Below are 26,250 nucleotides of genomic sequence, written 5' to 3'. Positions count from 1 at the left end.
AAAAATGTGTTGTAGAAGCCAGGTGTAGCCTATGAATTTCTGAAGCTTCAATACTAACTCCGGAAATAATTTTTAATATAAAAAACAACTAGGCCTTTTATCTAAGAAACACTATTTAAAAAAAAAAAAAGGATTAAATGGACTCTGGACTTTCATTTTCGATTCCAAATATGTAAATATTTTTTTTTTTTAAAGTAAAGTTTCCTTTTCAGATCTTGCAACCTATGGACTATGGGGCAGATGATGAAAAGGTCATCTGTTTCTGTGGCCCACGTTTAACAAGGGTGTCATTTCATGTGACCAGCACAACAACCCCAACTAAAGTCGGGTACCCATTAGAACTGGTTGGACTCAGGGACGCCCTAAAATCCCGAAATTCAAATCACCGTCTTCACTTGCTTCCTCCGGGTATCTCGCTTCTGGCGAAACTCTCCAACTGTCCCCACGTCTTGCCCATCTGTTAATTGGCGTTTGCTTACAAGTCTCGTCACTTCTACTTATAGACCGCTCCCTCTTCCTCTTTCCTTAGTAGTTCCAGGTTAGGACTTGCGATTTTGGATGTCATGCCTTGCTCAAAATCAAATTGGTATAGAAATTCAGCTATGATATTTTTTAAAAATATTATTTGATCTTGGTAGGCTGTCTCAATTAGCATGATAGGTCTAAACTCTAAACTGTCCTAAATATTTAGAAGGAAAATGGCTATTTCAAATTTGCTTTTTTATAATTGGCACATTGCACTTTTCAAGCCGTAGCATGCCTCCTCTATATATGTTGTTATCATTTTCTTTTTTCGTATTAAAACAGTATAGATCTGTTCGCGAGCTGGTTTAGGCTATATATATAACTTATTAAATAGAACTTATTCTTTTTAATAAAAGAGTAAAAATGCGATAATTAAAAAAAGAGCGAGAGAGTTGAAATCATTTTGTTGACAATTTCCGGTTTAGAACTTCCTTTTCTAGGGGAACAGAGGAATCGGCGCTAGGTAATGGTTATATAGCTTTTTAAATCGTTAATGATCACCTGTATTATGCTTCAAAATATGTTTAATCCTCACAAGAATTACATAAGTGTCGATGTTTTAATTCTTCAACATTTAAATTTCGTTAGATTTGTGCACCCACTTAAAAATGATTTTTTCTCCATAATGAAAGATATATATTATATAGAGAGAAAGAGACCTAGATTCTAGATCAAAGATACATTCAACATTGACTATGTCAATTGCAGATTAGTTATTAGATCTATATTTTTCCTTTAGTATGTTAGTATCTAAGACTTAAGGTAGATCTAGAAATAGATCAATCTAACATTATCTAGGGAGGTGAAATAAAAAATTGATCTTTGAAAAAATAAATTTTCGTTAGTACATCATTAAAATACTTATATCGAACTTTCCAATGGTGTTTAAATTATGACTGTATGTCTAATAGTTAGAAAGTTATTAATTTTTTTTTGTCGTTTTGGCCTAACATTGTTGCCATGGAACAAAAGAGATGAGTCATCATGAGAGCCTCTCTCTCGCTAAGCCAGCGAGACACCCCCCCCCGCTCAATAAGTTAAAAAGTTGGAATTGAGTTTCGTAGAGGATAAATCTACTTATTAAATAAGAAATTTAATAGTAGATTTAGTATTCATAGTGAATTTCTAGCTCACAAATCAAATTTCATTTATATTTATGAACTTTACTTGTTTAAAATGTAAATATTGATGTAATAAACAAATTATCGGGTCTAGATCTACAAGAATTGTCAGAGAGGCGGGGACAAAATGGCGGCGTTCTGATGGCAGAAAATAACAAAATATTTTAAAAGTGGGATCAAAATCGTCTGAAACAATTATTTTTCAAATGCGCTTTATAATTCATGCGACGACGATTAATACATAAAATCTATTTGAATATATCCAGAATATTAGGCCTTACATGGCCTCCAGTGGTTTTACATTGATGACGAAATTTTCTTATCAAAATTCAGTAAATTCTGAAAAACCCATAGCCCCCAATGGTAAACCGTATTTTCAAGTTTGTGAGCGATGCGACGGAGATATCGAGATAAAACTTGGCAGAATTATAGCCAGGCATGATATCTACCATAGGAAAAAAAATGAATCATTGATCATTTTCCTGGACCCTGTATTGCTAAAAACAAAAAATGAGTATTTTTTATAATAAAAGTAAAAATGACAAATAACTTTTAAAAAAAGCCTTAATTAAGCTTTATATAGGCCATGGTCTAAAGTAATCGATAACACAAGTTTAAAACTTCTCTTATTTCATTCAAAAGTGTGGTTCATGTGAAAAAAAGTCAAAAACGCAATCTCAAGTTTATCGGTCATTTTTTACTTTCACACTTCCGCGTTTTTTCGCCTAGCTACATTATCTGATTATGATTATTCACTCTTGTCTTACTCTTACCCACTCACTCAACTCGCTGCCAAAAAAACTTTTAAAAAAGGCTTGTCTTGACTCAAAATTGAGCCCTTGTCACTTGGTAGGGATGTGAAATAAAAAATTTATCTTTGAAAAAACAATTTTTCGTTAGTACATCATTAAAATACTTTGAAAGAACTTTCCAATGCTAATGGCAGTAATGGTGTATAATAAATTATGACTATGTTTAACAGAAAGTTATGATTTTTTTTGTGTCGTTTTGACCTAACATTGTTGACATGGTCATGGAGTATGATGGAGCAAGTGTGATGAGAGCGTCTGAGACACACACCCCGCTTAAAAAGTTGGAATTGAGTTTCGTAGATGATAGATCTACTTATTAAATAAGAAATTTAATAGTTAAAGTCCACAATATAAAATGTATCCATATTCACCTCTTTTAGCAACGATTTCAATGAATTTAAAATAATAATAGATTTCAATCAAGGCGCTTTTTTCAAGGGCCTATGTACAGAGAGTAAGAAAAACGGATCTCAAAATTTGACGCAATTTTTTAACTTCCTGTCTTACGGATTTTCACATAACTACTACACTTGGCTTCAGGAGGTTTGGGCACCAGCTAAGAGTGGCCGGATCGATGGGATTAAGACCCACAATAAATTCCCCACATATCAAGGTCTGGTGTGAAGAAGGCACAACCCTCTATTATAATTATATATATCTAGGATTCTACATCACACACTCCTTTACTAGGTACTTTGATAAAAATTTCAGACTCAATATATTGTAATGAAACTAATATAGTTAGTTAGAGCTTTTGGAACCGAGTTTATTGATACCTCATTTATGTTTCAAAGTTGATTAGAACAAAAGTTATAACAATTTTAGTGGCGAAAATTTTGCCTATATTTTTTCTTTAAAATTGACCGAAAAAGGAAAATTTCACATTAAAGATGCTGTAACTTATTTACTATTTGAGTTATTTGCATGTAATTTTCACCAGAAATACATGATTATGTCCTCATATTTATTTTAATTTCAAACAAGTGGTAGACTGTAACATTACATTCTTATTCGTAAGAAAGTAATGTATTCAGGAAGTAGGATCAACTGCTAAAATCACTTACACATTTACAACAGATATTTTTTTATTGACAAAAAATGTTTAATACATGAAACTTATAATACTTGACTTAGTAACTTGAATAGCTTTTAATGTTCCTACTGTATATTATTGAATAGAGGAAAGAATCCTTGAAAAAATTAAGAGCACTGCATAGCCTTAATTGTGCAGTCAAATTAGGTAGGAAGTTTAGGCTAGGAGTAGGACGAAATATTCTATAGTAAAAAAAAAAAAAAACTGTTCAGGTACATCTGAGATCTAGACTAGAGCTACCTGATTTGGAAATCCTATTCACTCGTATGAATATAGAATCTAATCTAGATTCTATATCTGTTATCTTAATTATAAAAATTAGATTAAGTTTGCATTGTATAGTCGCTATGCTGCAAGCTACTGCATCCTACGACGTACCGGTATGTAGAAAGGCTGATTGGTACATTAGAACATGCTAAATTGGATTCACATTCATACATTTTCACCTGTGACAGTTTACTGACTGCCTCCAACTGAACAAAAAAATGCATGGGTATAAGCTAGTCTAAATCTAATTAGATGAGCCCTTGCATCAAATTTAAAACCAACTCTTTTAATAGGTATAAATTATTGACCTAAAATTAATTTTGCAGTGTAGGTAAATTTGTCAGGTAAAAATTCTGACTGCATTGTTTATTGTTAAAGTTCATTGCATACTAGTTTATCTTAATTTAATGGGTTTACCTTTTTTATTCAGTTAGATTTGCCAAAATGGGCGCCTACAAGTATATCCAGGAGTTGTACAGGAAGAAGCAGTCAGACATCATGCGCTTTCTTATCCGCGTGAGATGCTGGCAATACAGACAGTTGTCTTCAATCCATAGAGCATCAAGACCCACTCGTCCAGACAAGGCCAGACGACTAGGCTACAGAGCCAAACAAGGTAAGATGTTTTGGTTTTTGTATTTTTAATGCAGATTTATAGAAATTGGCAAAGTATTAATTGGTATGGTTTAGATTTTTACGGCTGTTTCTTACTCTAGGTTTTTTTTGTAATAGTATTTCAAGCATTATTCTTTACTAAAGAGAATCTTAATGTTCTGTGCTGCACAAAAGAACATTTTTCATGTTCTAATAAACTCTTTATTTATTGGGAATTTCTTTTTAAACTGCTTATCTGGAGAAAAAAAACACTCATATTCTTAACAATGATGTGTGTAGTTCACAGTAATCAAATCATCAGTATTTAATATTGCTGTGATCCATTCAGATTATTAGATAAATTAAAGGTGAATGTGTGGGATTATCAATAGACCTCCTAATTAATTTTTTTTTTCATCTATCGCTTCGATGACACCTTTTGTATAAATTTCAGGTTATGTTGTATACCGTGTCCGCATCAAGCGTGGTGGTCGCAAACGCCCAGTTCCTAAGGGTTGCACATATGGTAAACCCAAGACACATGGTGTTAACCAGCTGAAGTTTCAACGTAATCAGAGAAGTGTTGCAGAGGTAAAAATATACCATACATAATTTTTATCTTCCACTAGGTAAAACATTGGTTTCTATGATGAGTTTAATCACGATGGTCTTCTGACTGACTTTTGAGGACATTACTTATTTTCTGATAACCATTGTTTTTATTTATATCAGATTTAGCTTTTACATTCTTGATAACTGTTTATACAGTTGTTTCACTTTTTCAATTTTTCAGGAACGTGTTGGAAGAAAATGTGGTGGCCTCCGTGTCCTTAACTCCTACTGGGTAGGTCAGGATTCCACTTATAAATTCTTTGAAGTAATTTTGGTTGATCCTTTCCACAAGACCATTCGACGTGACCCAGCCATCCAATGGATTTGCAACCCAGTCCACAAGCACAGGGAGCTGCGTGGTCTCACATCAGCCGGAAAATCATCCCGTGGTCTTGGAAAAGGACATCTTTTCAACAAAACTATTGGTGGATCCAGGAGGAGGAACTGGCGCAAACACAATACTGTATCCATGCGTCGCAAGCGATAATTTATATTTGCTTTGGTTATTTCAAACTGTAATAATAAAAGCTATAAATAAAACTTTTCAGAATTCTTTCTTCTGTGTGTGTGTGTAAGTTCTAAATATGTTAAGTGGGAAAAGGCTTAATTTGACTAGTTCCTTCATTTTAGTTAATGTACTCAGGTACCTTTATAGTAGTGGTTACCAGTATACATACTTGTCAACTTTTTACCGTAATTTTCTGTTATTTAAATGCTACTGAATCTCAGTAGATACCTATAATTTATGTATAATGCTACTTTACTCTCTAAATTAAGTAATTTTGCTAAAGGTGTTACTCTAGTTTAATGTTGAATCTCTGCTGTTTTGTGTGTCCTAGTATCTTAATGTTTTCTTGAGTTAAGGGGTCCCAAACAGAGGATGTATACCGGTATTCTATTATTGGCCTAACGAATACTTATTTAGCCATATCTCTGAATGCTGAAGGAATAATTTCCTTAATTGGTATGAAACAAACAATTATCTTGGTATTGGTTTAATTTAGAAAAAAAAAAAGATTCATATACCGGTATTGTCTTCGCCAATGAATAATTGTGCAAAGTTTCAACTTTACCAAGAATGGGTATGGAAGAATTAACTTAGGCCAAAGCTAATTTTTGTTCTCTCTCCTCACCCAACCAAAACATCTTCCCTAATATACTATTTTCTTGGTACATCAGTGATGCCCAAGATACGACCAAAGATGGTAAATCTCCCACACAAAAAGTGTTCAAAATGTATCTTTACCTACGTTACGGCCATGATTTTTTTTTTTAATGGATAACATTTGTGCGTTCATGAAATAGGACTATACTATCTACTATGAAAAGTGAACGGATTTTTACTTTTGTTGTAGAACATGATACCAATGCTAGCCAACATGTTTGTTTTATGAAGAAAGTGTTTAAAAAAAACAATATATAAACAGAACTTACGCCATTTTTTGCTGTGTAAAAAGAAAATTGAAACATACGCGTTTTTTTTTAAATAAAATAGTTTCGGGTCAATTTCATTAAGTTTTTGTATCTTTTCCATCATGTGGCCCGCGACACTAGTGTTGGAAATTAAAATGGCCTTCTGATTGAATTAGGTTGGGCATTACTGGGTTACATCATGAATACACACCATGTCATGCTAAAAAAGCCCCAACTGGTCATATTGTCCGCATGCATCATAGTCGATTTCCTAAACTAAACAATATTCCGAAATTCTTTCTTAATTCTTAAACAATGGGGAAAATGGCTAATCTCTTAATAGCCTCTGAGTACCGGTACCTCGGTGAAGCGCTGAGAAGAGAACATGAAGTAGCCGAGCCTTATGTACCGGTATGTAAAAAGTTCACCAGAAATCTTGTCCACTCCCGCCCTGGCACGCTACGCTGCCTCATCGTGGCGCCCGGGTGAGAGGGGACGGTTAGGCCAAAAGAGTAGCGCAACAAGTGCCTGAGAAAGTACGAGAGTATCATCATTGCTCTGTGCGGGGATGTATAAGAATTCCCACATTGATCTGACAGCGTCAAGGGGCCGTTACATAAATGGCGTGTCCCGCACGGATAGCCTGATAGATCAAAGAAAAATGACGGGGCCCGGTAGTGTGCCCTTCGGCCGCGTCTCTAGTCCGCAAGTACTCTATTACACAGTGGCGTATCAAGGTACCCGTGGGCCCGGGTTCAGGAATATGTTGATGCCTTCCCCCCCCCCCCATGACAAATATTTTGTGTGCTAAAGAAATCCATTAGTTAATAGGGTATGTATCGGTACATTTACTAAAAGACATTCCAATGCAAGTTCCTGAGAACAGCTGACAGAATCATTTTAAGACCATGTTGAAGTACTGTAAAGCACAGTGAACATAATGCGCAAGTGGCTGCTTTTGTTGAAACAATACCTGAAAGCTGTTGTACTGTCCGCTCATATTGAAAAATCATCATTGCCCTGGCATCGTAATTAAAAGTAAGATGGTAGTATTTTATTACTTAAGAGTAATTGTTCAGTCAATCCTGTAGACTTATGGTTCTCACAAATATAAAAACCTACAAATGACAAATTTCTTTGGGTAGTTCGTCATCGGAGTTCGAAATACATTTTTAGAAAAAAAAAATGCGAATTTAATACAATTTTAATTCTCTTTGAGTGCTGTCAAATATGAATGAACAAGGCTCAGATTGGTTCTCCTTTATTAGTATTTTGCTATAATTGCATTGCCTAACAGGTCTATTATGTTGAATCTGTTGGTGGAGGTAACGGTTTGTGGTTTTTTCTTAAGAAGTTATGTAGGCCTACTGCTAAGACATTGTCGTTGTTACTTATGTCACCTAAACGATAATCTTTGCTATGGCCACTAAAAGAAAGGTTGTTGCATGCTTAATCTAGACGAAAACAAACATTCACTATGCGATGAATTACTTTCCGTCAGTAATTGTCAACTTTTTTTTTTTTGACGATTCGGTTATAAAACAAGCAACATTGGTGCTGTGTCAGGGTATAAACTCTAGGCCACTCGAACAACTTTTCAGTGCACATACCAGACGACAAAGTAGCCATTCAAATGAAAGACACTATTGCATGATAAATTTCTGGTAATAAAAAAAAACGATGCTTAATTATTTTGAAAAAAAAAAAGGAGAAGAAAAGAGGTAATACTATCAACGGTGTGATTAACATAGATGAAAAAAAAAAAGAAAGAATGGTAGTATGGGACCCAAACGTCACCACCAGCACACCGTCATCACCTTACAATAAAACTGATGAAAAGCAGTTGCTTACAACGACTCTAGGAAAAACACGGGTTAATGTTTTGATGTTTATATAAAGTTTGTTATGACGTTCTGGTATTTTAAGGAAACTGTAAATTTTTAAAACAGTTTTTACAAAATTGCATTGTAGGGTAGGCCACAATTGATCATTAGTCATGGGACCAGGCAATATAAAACCCCTACACGCCTTGCAACGCTATATTTAGAGTTGAAAAGGTCATACGTTATTTGAAATATGGAGCCCCATAGGCTATAAGTCCAGATATTGTATGTAACTACTAAATATTTCTTGGAGGCCCTAAGCTAGCGCTAGAGCTTATGTTGCATAGAGGTAAATTTGGCCTATTGAGGGACGACTATAGGTTAATAATCACTATTAAGTGTATATATAGAGTATATAATTTTAAACTTTGTTTTTCTAGATCTAGGCCCAGCACCTCGATCGAATCAGTCTAGATTACTTTAGATAGATCTATATAGATAGGTCTAATCTCTAAATATCCAATACTACTATTTCTAGATCTAGACTTCATCTAATTAAATTTAGGTCTACTTCATACATCATTAATGATCTGAGAAAAGAAGATCTAGCTCTTGATCAAAAGCAGTAGAACTAGAATAAGCCTGAAGCAGTAACATAAGCCATAAATTGCGTAACTTGACTAAAACGAAACATGTGAACTGAGGCGCGCGGTACTGCTTGAGCTGAAACGCTGTTCGCTTGACTAGATCAAGAATAAGCCGACAAACAGTAGATCTAACATGCAAAGCCATAAATTGCGTGATTTGACCTAATTTCCCCAACTCTAACATCCACTTTTTATAAATTGGTGTGTTTTGGTCGCCTTCGTTTTCAGAAACTGGCATTCCTGTAAAAAGGAATAGGGAAATACGCTAAGCCATAAACTGAAAAAATTGACATAATTTCCCCTAAACTACGTCATCGACCTTGGTTGTCTGGGAAATACTGATCTCGAATGGCTTCGAGGTCGTGAAATTTAATAGTCCCTAAAACGCACATTAAATTGCTTATATCTAAATAATTACAAATAATATATGTCTAATATTTCGTATGTATGTTTTTTAAGCATTATGAAACTAAAAAAAAGTATTACACCGGTTTCCGCGTCTGACCCCGAAACCTCTTCAGTTGGTCTTTAAAATTTCAAACTTGATCTTCTTTTCACATCTTTTTCCTCATTCAAACATTTTTTTTTACTTGTATTGTGGTACCGGTAGTTCTTCCATGCTTTTGAGGTCTTTTACCAGATAGCACGCTTTTTTTTAAACTGTCGCATCTGTTGAGTTCCTCCTTAATTTCTTGACATTTGTGTTCTATTTTCTTCTTCGCTTTATTCATTTCCTTTGTACTCCATATGTTGATACCTTTGTATTCGTAGAAATATTTTGGGTTGCAATTTTTTCTTTTCCATTTAAGCTCCCAACGCTTGTCACAAAAGTTGGAGTAGGCATATATCCTCTGTTACCCAGGTTTTTTATTTTATTTTGGGGGGGGGGGGGGGGGGCAGTATACCCAGTAGGCCCCTATGTGACTGCTGTGTTCGATATCCTATCCTAGTCATTGGAGCCCAAGAGCGTCCCCCTAATTGTGCCTCAACTATGGCATTGATTTGGGGATCTTTCAGTTTATACATTGTCGAAATTGATACTGGTTTGTCCTTGTTTAAGTTGTAATTTGAAGGTCATCATACCAATGTCATATACAGGAAAACTTGTTTTGGCTGTAAGGATGCTTGACTTTAAACGCTGCGTCACCATGATGGACTTTGACATTTTGAAATTGCTCATAAAATTCTTCTACTGTCTCGTCATCATAGGAGTATTGGCTTGTATGTTGAAGGGTGATGCATTTAACTGCATAGAAATAAGGCGGCTTGATATTCGAAACCATTTTGCAACACATTTGTTGTAGTTCCTCTTAATGACCTCACATTCCATGTTTCTATAGAGATTTTATTTTTGTACGGACAAGCTTAGCCTTTGGTAACCCGGGTGACAGCCGAGCCAGTATGCATTTATTAATTATCATAATTACATCTGATGTAACGAGATAGTTGCATGGCAGGGCGCCCATGCTTGATCACAGCTGAGCACCTCCAATTAGGTGGTTCGACTTGATCCTGAGGCGTTAGTCGAGAAGGCCTTTGGCCCTGTTATCACCCCACCACCCTCACATGGTTCATTGGTCCACCAGCTGAAGCGGTGTTCCAGGGCATGGACCATCAAAGGTGGGCATACTACTTTTTCCAGTGCCATTATGCCTTTCATTTGGAAATGCCAATTTTCTTCACTTCTCTCCCTTATTTCATTGATTATGTTTAATGTATATTATACTCAAAGCCAAATCTGTTAACTGAACAATATATAAACTAGTAACCATTAAAATCGACCATGGGTCAACTGTAGCACGGTTCCTCTGATACTGACCAGAATACAGCATAAAAAGTTGTGTAAGAAAAGTGCTTTCAATAGAATCGCACATACTGAGCATCAGATCAATAAATGCATACAACTCCCTAGTAATAAATTTTAATAGTTGTTTAACACAAGTAACGTTTTTGATGGCCCAATAGTGATTAGCAATGTCAACTCCCTTTCAATCTCTGGTTAACTGGCATACTTAAATTTTTTTCTCGTTCAGGATATTTTTGGTTCATTAAACTAGATTTTAAAAAAGTGAATGAATCCTATCCTTATGTTTAGGAACACAATTTAATTAGAATGATCTAGGTTAGCATTACAAATCACAGCATCTAGCTTTTATTGCTTTTAAGTGTAGAAACTTTCTAGCCTGTTCTGCAAAACTAAACAACAATGACCAAAAAAAAAAAAAAAAGGAAATCAAGACTGTAATTTACATAAAACTTTATTGAGTCATCTTTTCATCAGATTCAAGCCTTGCTAAATCCTTTTTTTTTGCCAGAAGCCTTGGTGACTTTAATAACATTGTACTTGACAGTCTTTGATAGTGGTCTGCATTCCCCAACAGTCACAATGTCTCCAATCTCTACATCTCTGGAAATCAGATAAAATGTTTTACATTAGGATATGAAACACAAAAAACAAGCTAGGTACAACATAGAACTGTATTTCAGATACCAAACAACATCTTCAACATCAATACAGAAGACCATCGTGATTACATTCATCATATAGTGACTAAATAAAAGAATACCAGCAAATCCAAAACATGCCTATTCACACTAAACCTATTGTGATACATAAACATTGGATCAAAAGAAAATGGAGATATTAACCACAATGAACACTCTAGTAGACAATTGAGACTCAACCCTCATTTCTTTGGTGACACAAAACTAAACAGGTGTAAGTGTGATTATGTAATTAGCATGCGTGAGTTAAAACTCAAGTTATGATGTAACATAAGATACTACTTTAAATGAACAAGTAATCATCATTTAAAAGCATGAGAAAACATTTATAAAGTCTTGCTAAAAAATGAGTTTGATTCTACTGATTACCGTGCGTCTAGTAAAATGACAGCATTTTATCTATCAATCACAATAACAAATGATTATTAAATATTATTAGGGTTTTTTTTATTTTATTATTTATCAATTTTTTTTTCTATCTATAGCAAAACCATATTTAGTAATTTAAAAAAATTAAATAGATATAAGATTTCAGTAACTCAGCCCAAATACCTAAAGCAAGGTGACAAGTGCACACTAAGGTTCTTGTGTTTCTTTTCAAATCTGTTGTATTTCCGAACATAATGCAGATATTCTCTTCTGATGACAATTGTCCGCATCATTTTCATCTTTAAGACTCGACCTGTCAGAATTCTACCACGGATGCTCACATTTCCTAAAAAAAAATAAAAATTGAACATATTTTGTTAGGTAATATTCAGCGATTCACAAAGTCATGTTGTACAATGGGAGTGTGTATTAATGCTAGGTGACAATATTTGCAGCTTTATATGTGACTGTTGATAATATACAGGTAGAGAATCAATGGCTAAAACGTTTTTATTTTGCTTGATGTCATTTTACTTTATGGGGTGGTGTAAAAAGAAAACATTTCTGACAGAAAAGCCTGCATCAGTCAAAATTACAATGTCTTCAGTGGAAATTCAGAAGACCATCGTGATTAAACTCATCATGTACAGGAAAGAAAAATGTATAATTTGGTGTAACAACATGAATAGGAATGTTTAAATTTTACTTTCTACTGTTATAAAATCTACGGCTATGTAAGAGATATGTGTGAAGTGGATCAGATGAACAACCAGGTGTGATTTAATAGCTCTTGGAAAGATTATATTTTTTTCTTTGAATTATTTATTTTCTAAATAGATCAGTAAGAGAAATAAAATTAAAAATAAATGTTTTAATAGTTTCTAATTTCAAATATGGAAACTTAATTTTATGAAAAATATAAAAATTAGTAAAGATATAACATTAACAGGATGGAATGTGATGTTAGTAATACTACTAATAGAAAACAAAGACAAGTATAGGGCTAGGCTATTAATGATTCTACTAGTTTAAAAATAGTAACAACCTCAAAATAAAATAACATTTTACTATCACTAGCCAGGGACAGACAAAGAGTTATACCATGTTTGTAACCAAAACCAGTGCTTTTCTTAGGTCCTGTGTCAGAAGGAAAAAATGTCTTCAGTATATATTCAGAAGACCATCGTGATGAGCCTCATCATTTACAGGAACAGGGAAAGAAGAAAAAAAAAGAGACCTTAAAAAAACAAACACTTACCAGTAAAGGGACATTTCTTGTCAATGTAAGTGCCATCGATGGCCTGAAATTGAAAATAAATAAATAAATACATAAATTCATTAATAAAATATTGCTAACTAAAGGTTAGGTTTTTCAAAAGATGAATTTGCAATTATTAAGATGTCCACAAATTGGGTATTATAACTTTTCCCCTTATTTATTAGCTTGAATAATGATACTGGGCCTTAACAATTTTTAACTTCAACTGCACTTAGATTTATAGTTTTTGAAATTTGTGTAAAATGTATTTTCCCATGAGTGCCATGTTCTATCTTTGAGCTTCTTCAGTCTCATAAAAAAAAACAAATTCTGAGAAATATAATTAAAAACACATTTGTTGAGTATGATTGAGACATTTGAGATCAGTTTACATACCTCTCTGGGTGTTTTAAATCCCAAGCCAACATTTCTTACATATCTCAAAGCCTTTTTTGACTTGCCTTGAACGTATGCCTTTTTATTTAAGAAAACTGTAGGCTGCTTTTGAAAAGCACGCTCAATCTAATAAAGAAAAAAAAAATAGAATCAGAATGAGAATGCGACAGATCAAAGTACAATGGATTACATAGATCTAGATTTTTATTTAAAAATAAGAACAGAAGGATCTAAAGCTAGATATAGATCTATCATTCTAAGAACACTAGACGTCTAGATCTTGATTTACAGTTTTTAGTAAGGAGTCACAGACAACTCAGCAACTGTCATGCCGACAGGCGACATGATCATGATGCCGTAGCGTGCAGCGACTGATAAACCTCAGCATAGATCTAGGCTACATTAAAAAATAGCCCTTAATATTTCTCCTATGGATGCAATAGTGTAAGTTTTAAAAAGAAACTATAGTTATAAATATTGAAAGCTAAATTCGGTGTAAAAAAACAAACAAAAAACTTTACACCACATGTACCTGATGATCACCAGTGGCCATGTTTGCAGGAAAGAAAGAAAGATTGGATGATGGGATAGGCGTAGTACAAGGATGTTCTCGCGTTATTTACCTTCATTCAAAGAAAAGTATCGCATTAAAAAAAAAGTTCGGAGAAAAAAAAAGGTGGGGATATTATACTATAAGATTAATTAAAAGAGTATTGTATGCTAAACCAAAGCAGAAATTCATCAATCTACTTTCGATTAATGCGACAAAGTCCATGTGGATATTGCTGTAATCGTGCGCGCATTTTTAAAGTTTTTCTAGCGTTCTTGCTTTTCCTCTTGGTTAGCGTTTCTTACCCTAGATCACAAGATCTGAAAGGGGAACTTAAATTTACTGTTACTACCCTATTTTGATAAAATAATCATTCGATATATGCTTCATTTAATGTAAATGCAGCACCATTGTGTTCTAGAAGAAACTCGAAAGATATGCCTATTTTATTTACCCTCCCCCCACCAAAAAAAAACAAAAAAAAAATAATTTTTTGATGAATGATTTGCTATTGAAGGAAAAGCAAATGTACACATTTCGGTATTTCACACATTTTCAATGGACATATGTATTCGGATGCGAATGTAGATCTAATAATCTAATATGTCATATGCTAAGCATAACTACATTGACAAGGAACATGCGTAGGACGTAAACATCTTATTTTTGAAATAACGTCTCACTAGTCTATTTTTTTTTTGGATAGGAGGGGCGAAATAATTGCAAATTTGTTAAAAGTAAAAGCTAAAGTCCTTAGAATTTGTCATCACCGTGACATAGTCATATAGTCTACATAGTCATAGTGTGGTCTGTTCATATATCTAGTCAATTTGAGCAGAAACACAATTTTGTAGAATATAATCTATATATAGATTTATATATCTAGAGTCTATATAGATCTCGATCTCGTTAAATTTAGTTACGAAGAAGTTATATGCAACCAACGACAAAACAAATATTTATTATTAAAGATTTATAGCTAATTTATAGTTTAATAAATGTAATATTTTGTTTAGATCGCAGATTGGGAAAGATTAACTATAAAATAAATAAATAAATAAAAGATCGAAATGACAAATATACGTCAATGTCAATGTCATTTTCTTCTTCTCCCTAGCAGCTCCAACCGTTACAATGTCTCACAGTCTGAAAATTATTTCAAGTTTAACCAAAGTAACATCTCCTGAAGTTAAACGGAGTTTGACGGTATGTCGTATTTGCTACTTTCTAGTAATGTAAAAAATCAATTCACATTATAGAGTGTAGTTGAGGCTTAATAACCATACCATAGACTGGCATGACAGAGTGAGAGAGTTCAGAGACTCTGAGACTGAGAGACGACAGACTCAGACTGGACTAACCTTGGTTAGGCCAATAATAGAATATGCATCCTCCGTTTGGGACCCCTCAACTCAAGAAAACATTAAGAAACTGGAACAGACACAAAATAGAGCAGTGAGATTCATAACAAACGAATATTCACATTTGACTAGAGTAACACCTTTAGTCTTTAGTAAAATCACTAAATTTAGAAAGCCTTCAGGACAGAAGGCTCAAAAGTAAAGTAGCAATCATACATAAAACACTGAACCATAATCTTCAAATACAAAAACAAAATTTAATAAAATACTCTGAAAGACACAAAGATAAAGGCACATTCCTCGTCCCATATGCTAGGACAAATTTGTACAAATACTCCTTCTTCCCTAGTGCTATTAGAGCATGGAATGAGTTGCCTGAGCTAGCCAGGAAAACCAGTGACTTGGCAGAATTTAAGTCATTGGTTAATATGCATGACTAAATGCATGACGCGTAGGACGTAATCATCTTCTTTTTTGAAGTAACGTCTGTATTATATAAGATAAGAAGATAAGACTGTGGACAGAGAGTCAGACTCAAGAACTCAAGACTCAGAGTCTAGTCTCTAGAATGACTAGATCTAGAATTAGAATTATTACTAGATTTCTATTATTAATAATTAGATCTAAGTATTATTAGAATAATCTAGACTAGATAGTAGATCTAAAATCTAAGACTAGATCTAAATCTAGTTAACTCTAGATTATAGTTATAGTAGATTCTATCTAGTACTTAGTCTTACTCTTAGACAGAACTGAGTTAGTTCAGTTAGACTTCACTTCACTTGGACGACTTGTCACTTGGTCTTAGTAGGCTACTAGGAGTAGACTTATTATTAGACTTAGACTACACTGCTGTCACACTAGCTAGTCAATTTCTTTTGCCCACTGCCCGTGGATGAGCAACAGCTTTCTTTCAACTTAAATATTATTTCTTTCAACTTAAGTATTATTTCTTTCAACTTAAGTATTATTTCTTTCAACTTAAGTATTATTTCTTTCAACTTAAGTATTATTTCCAGCTTACAAAATAAACAATGACAGATCTTGAAGTGTTCTAAGAAACTGGTTTCCTTTGAACAGCCTTGAAAATACATATGCCCACTCAAGAAAGAGGTTTAAAAAAATGTCATCTTTTGGTTCTCTGAGTGAATTTGTGGGTTAGATCAAGGAATGAACTCGATTGATGATATTTTCCAATTGTAAACAACATAGCGATAAATCCTGACATCTTCACACTTTAAGCGAATGCCTGCCCAATGGAGGACAAAAACTTAAAAAGGAGGACATGACCTTTTTTGCAAGATGCCTGATAACATTCTCAGAATCTGTGTGATGCCATGCCACTTTTCATGTAATAAAATGCCTTAGCTTTGACTTAGCAGCCTTTTCTGCCTGATCTCTTTCTCTCAAATGACCAGCATGTCTGTGTCTTATTTGGCAAACATTTGAAATATCTGTTAGACTGTATGAGTTTCATATTCCCAATGCATAGTAAGCACTCACCATTTAATCAAAAGCTCAGTCACATAAATGCAATATATGTGTAATTTACACTACTGTAGACTTCATACAAACTCTATATTATTTATTGAATAACATTAATTAAAAACTTTATTGCAGAGACTCTCACGTGGAGCTTTTATGAGTACAAGTCAGTCTCCACCTGGTCAGTCGGATAAGAAAGCTCCTCCACTTCCACCTAAGAAAACTAAAGGTATGAGTCTTTATTATTGATATAGGAATAGATTTTGCAACAGAGCATCAGGGATAGTCTGAATTCTCCCAGCCTTTAAGTGAATTTATTTTCAGGCATTAATTTCTTGGTAATTAAATACCTATTTTGCAGAAAAAATCTAACCATTCAAAATAATCTTCTTCTTTAACAAAAATCACTGTTCAGACAGATTAGTTTTTTGACATGTTTATATGTCACTAGAGTAGTTTAAAATAACATCTGCCCTGTTAAAGATTTATTTTTTTATCATTTCATAATCATAATTTTTTTTTTTTTTTATTTTATAAAACTAGCGCATAAAGAAGAAGCTCAAGTTGCTGAGAAAGGAGACACCTATAAGGCTGGTGAAAGCTACTTCAGCTTCAATCCATATAGTTTCTATGATTTTGAAAAAGATATGCACAAGCACAGAGCGCCACAGCCAAGTTCTCTTCCCAAGGCATAATTTTCTATTTATTTATTATTAGTTTCAAAGTTTTGTTGGTTAATAAGTTCTTAAAGTTTTTAAAGTTGAAATTGACATTTTAATTGACTTTTTACTGTTATGATATTGTCATCTGAAGATACAAAATTTTTAACATTTATGTCTTCATTTTACTGAAAGCCTAAATATTTGATTGTGTAACAGCACTAAATTTAAGAAAAATAGTTTCAAGAAAATACTTAGTTTTATATTTTTCACATTATTTCTAGCTACTTTAAAAGCAAAAGCAATGCTTGGACTCCTCATGTCAGTGTAAATAGTATACATGTATAATTTGTAATATAGAAACTGGTTTATGAATGATTAAAATATTATATTTGACTTGTGAATTGCAAACAATTTGTTTGAGTTTATTTCTAAATGCTTGTTGTAATGTTGGGAATTTAATCAAAATATTTGTGTGTGTTAGGGTGATTCTTTGCAGACTTTATAAAAATGCTAGTGACAAATAATATTGCATGAGGGTTTCAGTCATAAAGTACATTTCTTACGAACATAATAGATTTCAACTGTGGTAGAAAAACTATAAATCGTTAGCTTTTTTGTATATACTGTGTACTGAATAGGAGGTGTTGAGAATTGACATTGTGTATAAGGAAATATAAACTTAGATTTAGTTTTTCTCTAAACATTGAGCATGTGAGAGAAATTAATCTTAAGATTCATCAAAGTAAACAAATTGAGATGAAGGAATACATTTGTTTATCAGCATGTTTATTTTTGTAATATTACACAATCTCTTTTGAACTTATAAATTGCTTTGTAGCATAACTTAAATATTTTAAATCTTCTGCAGTATCTTAATCTGGAAGTTACACAATATGTATTGTATACAATATGCGATGGCTTTTATTAAAATAGATCATTTGTGTTAAAGTAAAGTCATGGTCAGCCATTGAAACTCGTATGTTAATTTAAATCCTGTAATACAACACAATTTTTTTTTAAAGAAATCAAATAGAAACCAAAAGAAAATTTCTCTTTTGTTTAAGGCCTAAATGAACAAAATCTAAAACATAAAATCTTCTTCGACAGCCAGGCTTACACTTTTGTTATAGCACTAACGTTTGACTGAAAAGGTAAACTTGAAATTCCAAAAACCTTGTGGTTTCTAAAATAAAAGGCCTTCCCTGTTTAATTTTGCATTTTAATTATTGAGATAGTAAAACTGAAATTCAATCATACATATTTACATTTTAATGAGATTGTTATTAATACGTTGCTAAATTGTTTTGTACTGATACTTGAAAAAACAACAAACTTATCATTAACACATCAAATATGTTTGACATGTCAGTGCACAAATGACTGTCTTCAAAGGGATTTTTAAGTAAGAGAATATTGATTCAACCAAGTAGCAGGATGAGTTAGACACTAAACCACCATCATTTACAACAAATGCTTATATTCAGATTGAGGCACAAAACTTATAAAAGAACTGTGTAGTAAACTGAGACAAGGGAGTGTACTCTGTCCTTGAATATCCTTGCATACATTTCAACAACTTTAAATGTACTGGGTGCTTAAGAGTGGTGGGGCCTACTAGCATATAACTTGATTAGTCTTTTCTTTATAGGGGCTAACTTGTGAAGTATAGATATACTTTCAACATCATGTGCAAACATGGCTTATTGCCTCATTATCAAGTGTTTTTTTTTTTTATAAATAATGGTCCAAGAGGTGCTGTTAGGTATTTAGCATGGTCTTCAGAGCTTGCACCTATTTCTTCTTTTCTGCAACTTTGTATGCATTTGAAGACTATTAATGAAATATGAAAATTAAAAAGTAAGTTTGGCATCTTAATAAAACAAAAAAAAAAAGAAAGTGTCAGTTAAACAGTTTTATTACATTTCAAACAAAACTTTTTATGAGATTTTTTTTTCTTTGAGCTACTAACATCATTGAGACAACACTTTATTTCAGGAGAAATATTATTGTAATGAAGTTGAACCAATGGAAGGTAATCAGTTCAATGAATTTAGTATTCTTTAACATTGAGTTGAGTTTTGAGTGTTACAATTGGTTCAAGCTTTCATTTAAGCAAACAATATAACAAAAATACCTGAAATGGTTTTCTTTGTCATAGTCACACATACACTTACTTTTGTTCAGTTTATCACTTTCAAATGAGCAATTCTTTGATTACCAATGTTCTTGTTTTTTATTTCATGATTTCTGGGTTCCAATGTTCATGATTATAAATGATGTCAGTCACAGTAAAGTGGAATCATCATGTAGCTTGTTCCGCCAGTGTCACCAATAGTGATATGAGAAGAAATTATAATTTAATTTCTTTCTTTTATCTGACCTTAATTTAAAATAATTTCTTAATGTCATCAATTTTAGTTTTTAGCATAAATCTCGTACAGTATTTAAAATAAAACATGAGGTTAAGTCAATTATTATTCACCATGTTTTTTTCCTTTATGTGGGTAGTACTGTTTTGAAGTGTAGATGACGCATTCATGGTTTAATTGTTGTCATGTCTGCGCAGCTTTGTTCCTTCTAGGTTTTATTGTCGCTGTCGTGTCATTAACAATGGCTGCTCCACTCTCTGCACCAAAGAAAGCAAGGTTCAGTGGTCCATTTTTTTTTTGTAGTCTGAATGTGTAACAGGGACAAGAATTCATTGAATATTTTGAAGTTCTGGCTCATCCTCCATATAGTCCTGACCTTGCCCCATCAGACTTTGACTTATTTGGTCCACACAAAGGAATTAATGGGCTTTAGATTTACCTTAGATGAAGCAGTGAAAGAAGTGGCTTGCAGCTCAACTAAACTTTCTTGACTGAGGGCTTCAGGAAGCTTGTGCAGGGGAAATTAGTTGAATAATAATACACATGTACATTTCTGATTTTTATTTCTATAAAATTTTGAACTCCATAGCAGATAATAGTTGAATTACCCGCATAATTTCAGAAAGTCTTGTCAAAATGAGGATCTAAATGAATCTTAAAACTTTAAAAGAGAACAATTGTTATTAAAGATAACCTAGTTTGTGTTTTCCAGAGGAGGAAGCAATAGAGATCAAACCACCACAACAAAGACGCCTTCTACCAAATCCTTGGGGCTACTTAGTGGAATGTGAGTTTTATTTACATTTTTTTCTTGTTATTGATGAGATAGAAATACATTTGTTGATAGTTATTGATATTCCTTATTGAAGAGGTTCTAAACTTTTGGGCTAGGCAGGAACTAAAAACAAAGACTCTCATTCTTTTCCTCCATTACCTCTCTTCTTAAAAACAATATTCTTGCTTACTGAGTTTAAGTAATGGATATAGTTTTGTTAGTAATTTCTGTTAATACAATCCAGTGAATTTGTTTGAAGGATATTTTGTCCTATGTAATTAAATGTTAACATACTTCTGTTTGGGAGGTGGAGTGGCTGAGTGCTAAAGCGCTTGGCTTCCGAACCGAGAGGTTCCAGGTTGGAATCCTGGAGAAATTTTGGGATATTCAGGGCACTTTGAGTTAACCCAGTTTTTATGGGTATCTGACATTAGTTAAGGGAAAAAGTAAAGGCGGTTTGGTCGTTGTGCTGGCCACATGACACCCTCATTAACCTTGGGCCACAGAAGCAGATGTCCTTTACATCATCTGCCATATAAATTGCAAGGTCTGAAAGGGGCACTTTACTTACTTGGTAACCTTGTTTTGTCTTTATTTAATAACACTTATTTGTTTGTTGAAGCACACTTATATTTTGTCTTGGGTATAGATACATTTTGATATATGAGATAAAAAATTGGTTTATATATTTATAGGGCCCGGTATGAATGAAGTGAAAGTTCAGGAGGCTAAAAAGAAGCAGGTCAAAGTTAAGAAGCGAAATACAAATGATTACGTTCCTGTGGTTGAGAATGTTTATCCAGTGAAGAGAGACCCCAAGAAAGACCCATTCTACAAAGCCCGCATCAATCTCTGAGCTGCGACCTCAACAAATATATCTGGTGTAAGAAATGTGAACACAATGAGTGGCAACAGAAGAGCTGCTTGTAGAGAGTCTCACACTTTGACAGCAGTTGTCTGGTAGCACCAATGGATTACTTCAGGAGATAAATTACAAACATCAATAGAAAATGTATAGTCTAAATTTAAAAATAAAATTAAAAAAAAAAGACTGTAACTAGAAAAAATAATAATTAAAAAGCTTGTCAAAATTGAACAGGGAGAAGAAGAAAATAAACAAAACAAAACAAAAAATTCCTAGATGTCAATTTTAAGTTTGTTGACCTCTTGATTTTTGCTATTGTCTGCCTCTTAGTTTCTTTCTTTTTCTGTCTTTTTCTTGCATTTCTGGTGCAGTTATCAAATACAAAGAAAAGCTTAACTCCAATATGACACTTTTGTTTGTGAATGCCCAACTTTAATAGTAGCAGCACATTATTTTAAACACATGCAATTTTACCATTTTTTCATATTTGTGTTAAAAAAAAAAGTTAACTCATTAAGATATTTTTGTAGTTTTTAATTCCGTTTTGATGAAATCAAATGGATCAGGAATTAACATTAAGTTTCAAAACTCCTTAGAAATACTTGCTAAGTTTGTAAAACAATTATAATATATAAATATATATGGTTCAGACAAACAGTAAAAGTACATTCATTTCAACTAAAGGTCTGTTGTGGAGAAAAAATATACAGCAAAAGGACCAAAAATACAAATAATAAAAGATTGTATATAGAATAGAATACAAATAATGTCTATCTAAAATTCTAAATAACGGCCTAGTCACAGCTCTATCTAATAAAATCTTGACAGATACAAAGCTACATCTACTGGAGCAAATCTCTGTATTATTTTGGTCTAAAATCTAAAAATTCTTTTGAAATGAATATATACAGACTTAATTAAAGTTATAACTAATTAATATAATTTCTTATACACTGGAGGTTTTATTCTGAATATCCTTTTTATTTCTTTGGTCCAGTAATAACAGGTACCCATAAAATTAAAGCACTTTCTATTTAAGAGGCAATGAAATTTTAAAACATAAACAAATACATTAATTTACTAATTTTGTATATGTCAGAGTATTTATTGCATGTGCAATATAGGTCTAAGCCGATGATTGACTTAGTAGAAAATTATATATAGGTAATAAGGAAATAGGTATCAGCAATGTTTATAAACTGATGCCAGTTTGTTCATTACTTCCATAGTTCACAAACGCATTTACTAAGCAAGCAATGAATACAGGAGTTAATCATGAAGAATTACAATCAGCCAGATTGAACTTACACAATTGACTATACATTTTGTACTTAATGTTGCAACAAGAAACTGTTAAAAAAATGGGTTCAATGTTGTGAATAATGTGGTATAGAGAACAAGCTGTTTTACTAATAAAGTCACTGAAATGTTGAAACCTATATATATATATATATAGGTCTGTGGTTGAAACTTACACACTTTCATAACATTGGCACAATATTTCAACCATAATATGCCTTCAAAAAGTTAGAAGGCATTGGACGATTACCTAAGTAGCGACCAATAGAAATAATAATATCAAAAAGTAAGCTGACGCCAAGCACACTTCTTTCAGCCTGAATCCCATCAGACTAGCGACCAATACATTCATAATGTTTTATGAATAATAGTGGATATTTAATTCGTGTTTGGAAAAAATGTTCATTTTTTCTTTAATGCCTTAAAAAAAATATTTATGCATTGATTGGCATGGAAAGAAAAAATCTGTTTTAACAAGATGGTTTGCAAGACTGGTTGATTTTATGATAACCATGAATTAAAACTGACAATTTTTAAGAAGTATATGACTTCTTGAAACAGTTTTCCAATTTTTATGTATAAAAACAAATTCAAAATGAAGACATAACGTGGGTAAGTTTGCATTATTTCAGACCTAGATAGTAGTCTATGAATCAAACCAGGATGGAAAAAAAAAACTGGTTATAATATCTTAATATTTATCCAGAATAAAACATTTTAAAATTATATATGAATATTTAATTCTAAATTTCAATGTAACAGTACAGATTTTAATGCATTAGAATATATGACTTCTTTTCCACATAAATTTTAGCTACCCCTTTTCAGACTTTGCAATCTATGGGGCCAGATGATGGTAAAGCTCATCTGTTTTCTGCACCTAGGGTTAACAAGGATGTCATGTGGCTGGCACAACAACTGATGGCTTTTACTTCCCCAACATAAATGCCAGATACTTATTAGAGTTGGGTGGAGTCTGGATTATAGGCCTACTAAAAAAATTCCAGAAATTTAAAATCACAGTCCTCAGGATTTGGACTTGAGACCCTCTCAGTTTGAAAGCCAAGCCCTTTACAACTCAGTAACTAGGCCCCAAATCAATTTTACTGACTTCAAGTTTATGGAAGAAGCTCATTTTATACAAAATGTTTTGCAGAGAAAGATTAAATTGTTTCTTTTTATTCAAAATGTTTTGCAGAGAAAGATTAAATTGTTTCTTTTTATTCAAAATGTTTTGCAGAGAAAGATTAAATTGTTTCTTTTTATTCCAACAGTGAGAATAGAAAAAAAAAATTAAAAAAAAAAATCCATATTTTTTTTTGTAATAGCTATAAAACAATGTAAGCCAAATGGTTAAACAAACTCAATTTTTCTAACGAAACATGCATATTTTTATCAAATATCACATTTTAATGTTATTATTGCACTAGATAAACATTCTCACCTGATGAACTATTCAGCAAGACTTGAAGAACACTGAGAGTACATGAACAATTAGTTAGTAGGAATAAACAATGTTTGTAAAGAAATATACTGAGTTATCATTTGTTCATCCTTTTTAAAGAGATTATGGAAATAATTTTAAGAAATTAGTTTAAAATTTAAATACATTTTGTACATAAATTTCTAATATAAAATGACTGGCATGTTTTGCTTTAATAGCAAGAATACATTTTTGTATAAATACATCCTTGTAATAAAAATATGTAATAAAGAAAAAGAAATGTGTAAATTTAAATTTTAGTTTAATTAAATAATTTAGCCCAATAAATTGGATGAATGGATGTAGTCTATAAACTGTTCCTTTATAAATGGAAGCTTCTCACTTATTATTAAAGATGAACACAATCTCTTTATCTTTGTACACACAGACGGCAGTAATATAGAAGTTCAGCACAAGTAAAATTGTAACTTTAGTCATATAGTGTTGAAATGTAATGAATGGGCTATGAACAAATATTTCAGGCCTAGAAGTCTTGACAGAAGGTATTCTGTGCTCTGACAAGTTACGATCTGTCAACTTTAAACTTATGTGAAATAAAAAACAATCCCTATATTTTTTAAAGTAACAAAATAAAAATAACTACAACACTTTAATAATCACCAATATATAAATATTGATTTAAGCTCATAGGCTGTTAGTGTAAGCAAAAATACCAGTTTGACTAATATAAACAGTAGATAAAAGAAATAGGTGTGATGAGTGCTTAAATATGACACACTTGGACAGCACACAGTAATATGACTAGCAAACAGTCTACATCCTTTTGAAGTGACTGTATTATAGCAAAAAAAAGTTTAGAAATTTTTAAAAAGTTATCAATTAAATTGAAAAAAAAACAACAACAATAAATTAATAAATAAATGGACAACTAAAAATTATGGACATACCAGTTTTAACATTTTTTGTCTGTTGAGAAGTATTCACAGCCATACAACACAACATCAGACTATAGCTTATACACTTATCTCGCAGCTCTAATAGTAAATAGATCTACTTTAAGATGAGACCTTCAACCAATGTACTTTTAGCTAGTGTCTTATAAACTTAGCTCACAGCCCTAATTGTAAATAGGTCTACTTTAGGAAGAGACCTTCAACCAATGTACTTTTAGCTAGTGTCTTTTTTATGACACTATCTTGAAATTCCTTTTGTTTTTCATTAGATAACAAACAAAATAATGATTACATATGCTAAGCAAAAAGCTACATGGCATAGAAGTATGCATGCTTCTAAAGGCTTTATTTTTCTCCACACCCCAAAGTAAAAAATGAAAATAAATTATATGGCTTTTTGTACATTTTATTAAATAGGACTTAAAAAAAATATTTGTCCATTGTTTCACAGCAGCTGAAATTCAATTAACTTTTATATTAATGTTTTAGTTGATAAATATAGTCTTTATAAAATAAATAAATAGTTTAATATATTCTTAATAAAATATTACTTTAAAGATCATATTAATACCATGTCAATATACACAAAAATATAATGCTCATGATTCTGAAATCACAAATAATTTGTTAAAATCACTGATTGACCAATCTCACTTCCTGTGAACACTAATTGTGACCACAGGCCTGTTTTGTCCGTCAGTTATTGTGACTGAGGATTCTTTAGTAACAACTACCTTACGGACATCTTGGCTTTGTGTGACGGAATAAAGTTTTCTTTGGACAGGTTTAAGTGGGGCTTCTATTGTCAGCTGCTTGTCATCTGCAATATATGCCTGGATTGTAGAAGGATCGACAGATTCTGTAGAGAAAAAAAAATCCACTTACAAAAATCATGAATGAAAAGAATCTTTAAAATCTGCTTATAACCATCTCTGAATGATACCTTCATTTTGTCGGGGAAAGTATAGGAGGTTTATTGTGCAGGCCAAATGACACCCTTGTTAACCATGGGCCATAGAAAGAGGTGACCTTACATCTTCTGCCATATAGAC

General features: G+C 32.6%; 4 protein-coding genes and 1 non-coding gene across 12 annotated transcripts in view; 2 read left to right on the top strand and 3 right to left on the bottom strand.

Annotated features, from left to right (window-relative positions):
• Window positions 1-912: 912 nt before the first annotated feature.
• Window positions 913-5,564, top strand: LOC106053123 (60S ribosomal protein L15-like). 2 transcript variants are annotated; one of them, XM_013208595.2, is made up of 4 exons: window positions 913-988; window positions 4,249-4,434; window positions 4,867-5,003; window positions 5,206-5,564. In XM_013208595.2, the coding sequence occupies exons 2-4, from the start codon at window positions 4,263-4,265 to the stop codon at window positions 5,509-5,511; spliced, it is 615 nt and encodes a 204-aa protein (XP_013064049.1). In that variant the 5' UTR covers window positions 913-988; window positions 4,249-4,262; the 3' UTR covers window positions 5,512-5,564. The 2 variants fall into 2 exon arrangements, with proteins under 2 accessions (XP_013064049.1, XP_055899995.1); XM_056044020.1 differs by having other exon boundaries at window positions 938-988; window positions 4,253-4,434.
• Window positions 5,565-11,147: 5,583 nt separating this feature from the next.
• LOC106053122 (40S ribosomal protein S11-like) lies at window positions 11,148-14,068 on the bottom strand. The gene is made up of 5 exons (XM_013208594.2): window positions 13,968-14,068; window positions 13,436-13,561; window positions 13,040-13,082; window positions 11,965-12,127; window positions 11,148-11,314 (listed from the first exon to the last, which is right to left on the bottom strand). Exons 1-5 carry the CDS (start codon window positions 13,986-13,988, stop codon window positions 11,191-11,193), a joined length of 477 nt encoding a protein of 158 aa, XP_013064048.1. The 5' UTR covers window positions 13,989-14,068; the 3' UTR covers window positions 11,148-11,190.
• On the bottom strand, window positions 12,355-12,430 carry LOC129928894 (small nucleolar RNA SNORD35). The gene has a single exon (XR_008780420.1). It is a non-coding gene; the product is annotated as a small nucleolar RNA SNORD35 (small nucleolar RNA).
• Window positions 14,069-15,043: 975 nt separating the features above from the next.
• On the top strand, window positions 15,044-21,528 carry LOC106053121 (uncharacterized). Its single transcript, XM_013208593.2, has 6 exons — window positions 15,044-15,191; window positions 16,967-17,060; window positions 17,375-17,520; window positions 19,489-19,525; window positions 20,575-20,649; window positions 21,333-21,528. Exons 1-6 carry the CDS (start codon window positions 15,120-15,122, stop codon window positions 21,491-21,493), a joined length of 585 nt encoding a protein of 194 aa, XP_013064047.2. The 5' UTR covers window positions 15,044-15,119; the 3' UTR covers window positions 21,494-21,528.
• A 493-nt stretch (window positions 21,529-22,021) lies between these two features.
• The window catches only part of LOC106053120 (major egg antigen-like), a 74,437-nt gene continuing 70,208 nt past the window's right edge, over window positions 22,022-26,250 (bottom strand). For all 7 annotated transcript variants that reach the window (XM_056044012.1, XM_056044014.1, XM_056044017.1 and 4 more), the window contains exon 7: window positions 22,022-26,057. In XM_056044012.1, the coding sequence (XP_055899987.1) occupies window positions 25,849-26,057 (209 nt within the window). In that variant the 3' untranslated portion in view covers window positions 22,022-25,848. The remainder of the gene's footprint in view (window positions 26,058-26,250) is intronic.

Source organism: Biomphalaria glabrata, chromosome 10 (assembly GCF_947242115.1).
Source record: "Biomphalaria glabrata chromosome 10, xgBioGlab47.1, whole genome shotgun sequence".
Lineage (NCBI taxonomy): Eukaryota > Metazoa > Mollusca > Gastropoda > Planorbidae > Biomphalaria > Biomphalaria glabrata.
This window is presented reverse-complemented; position numbering and strand designations above follow the sequence as displayed.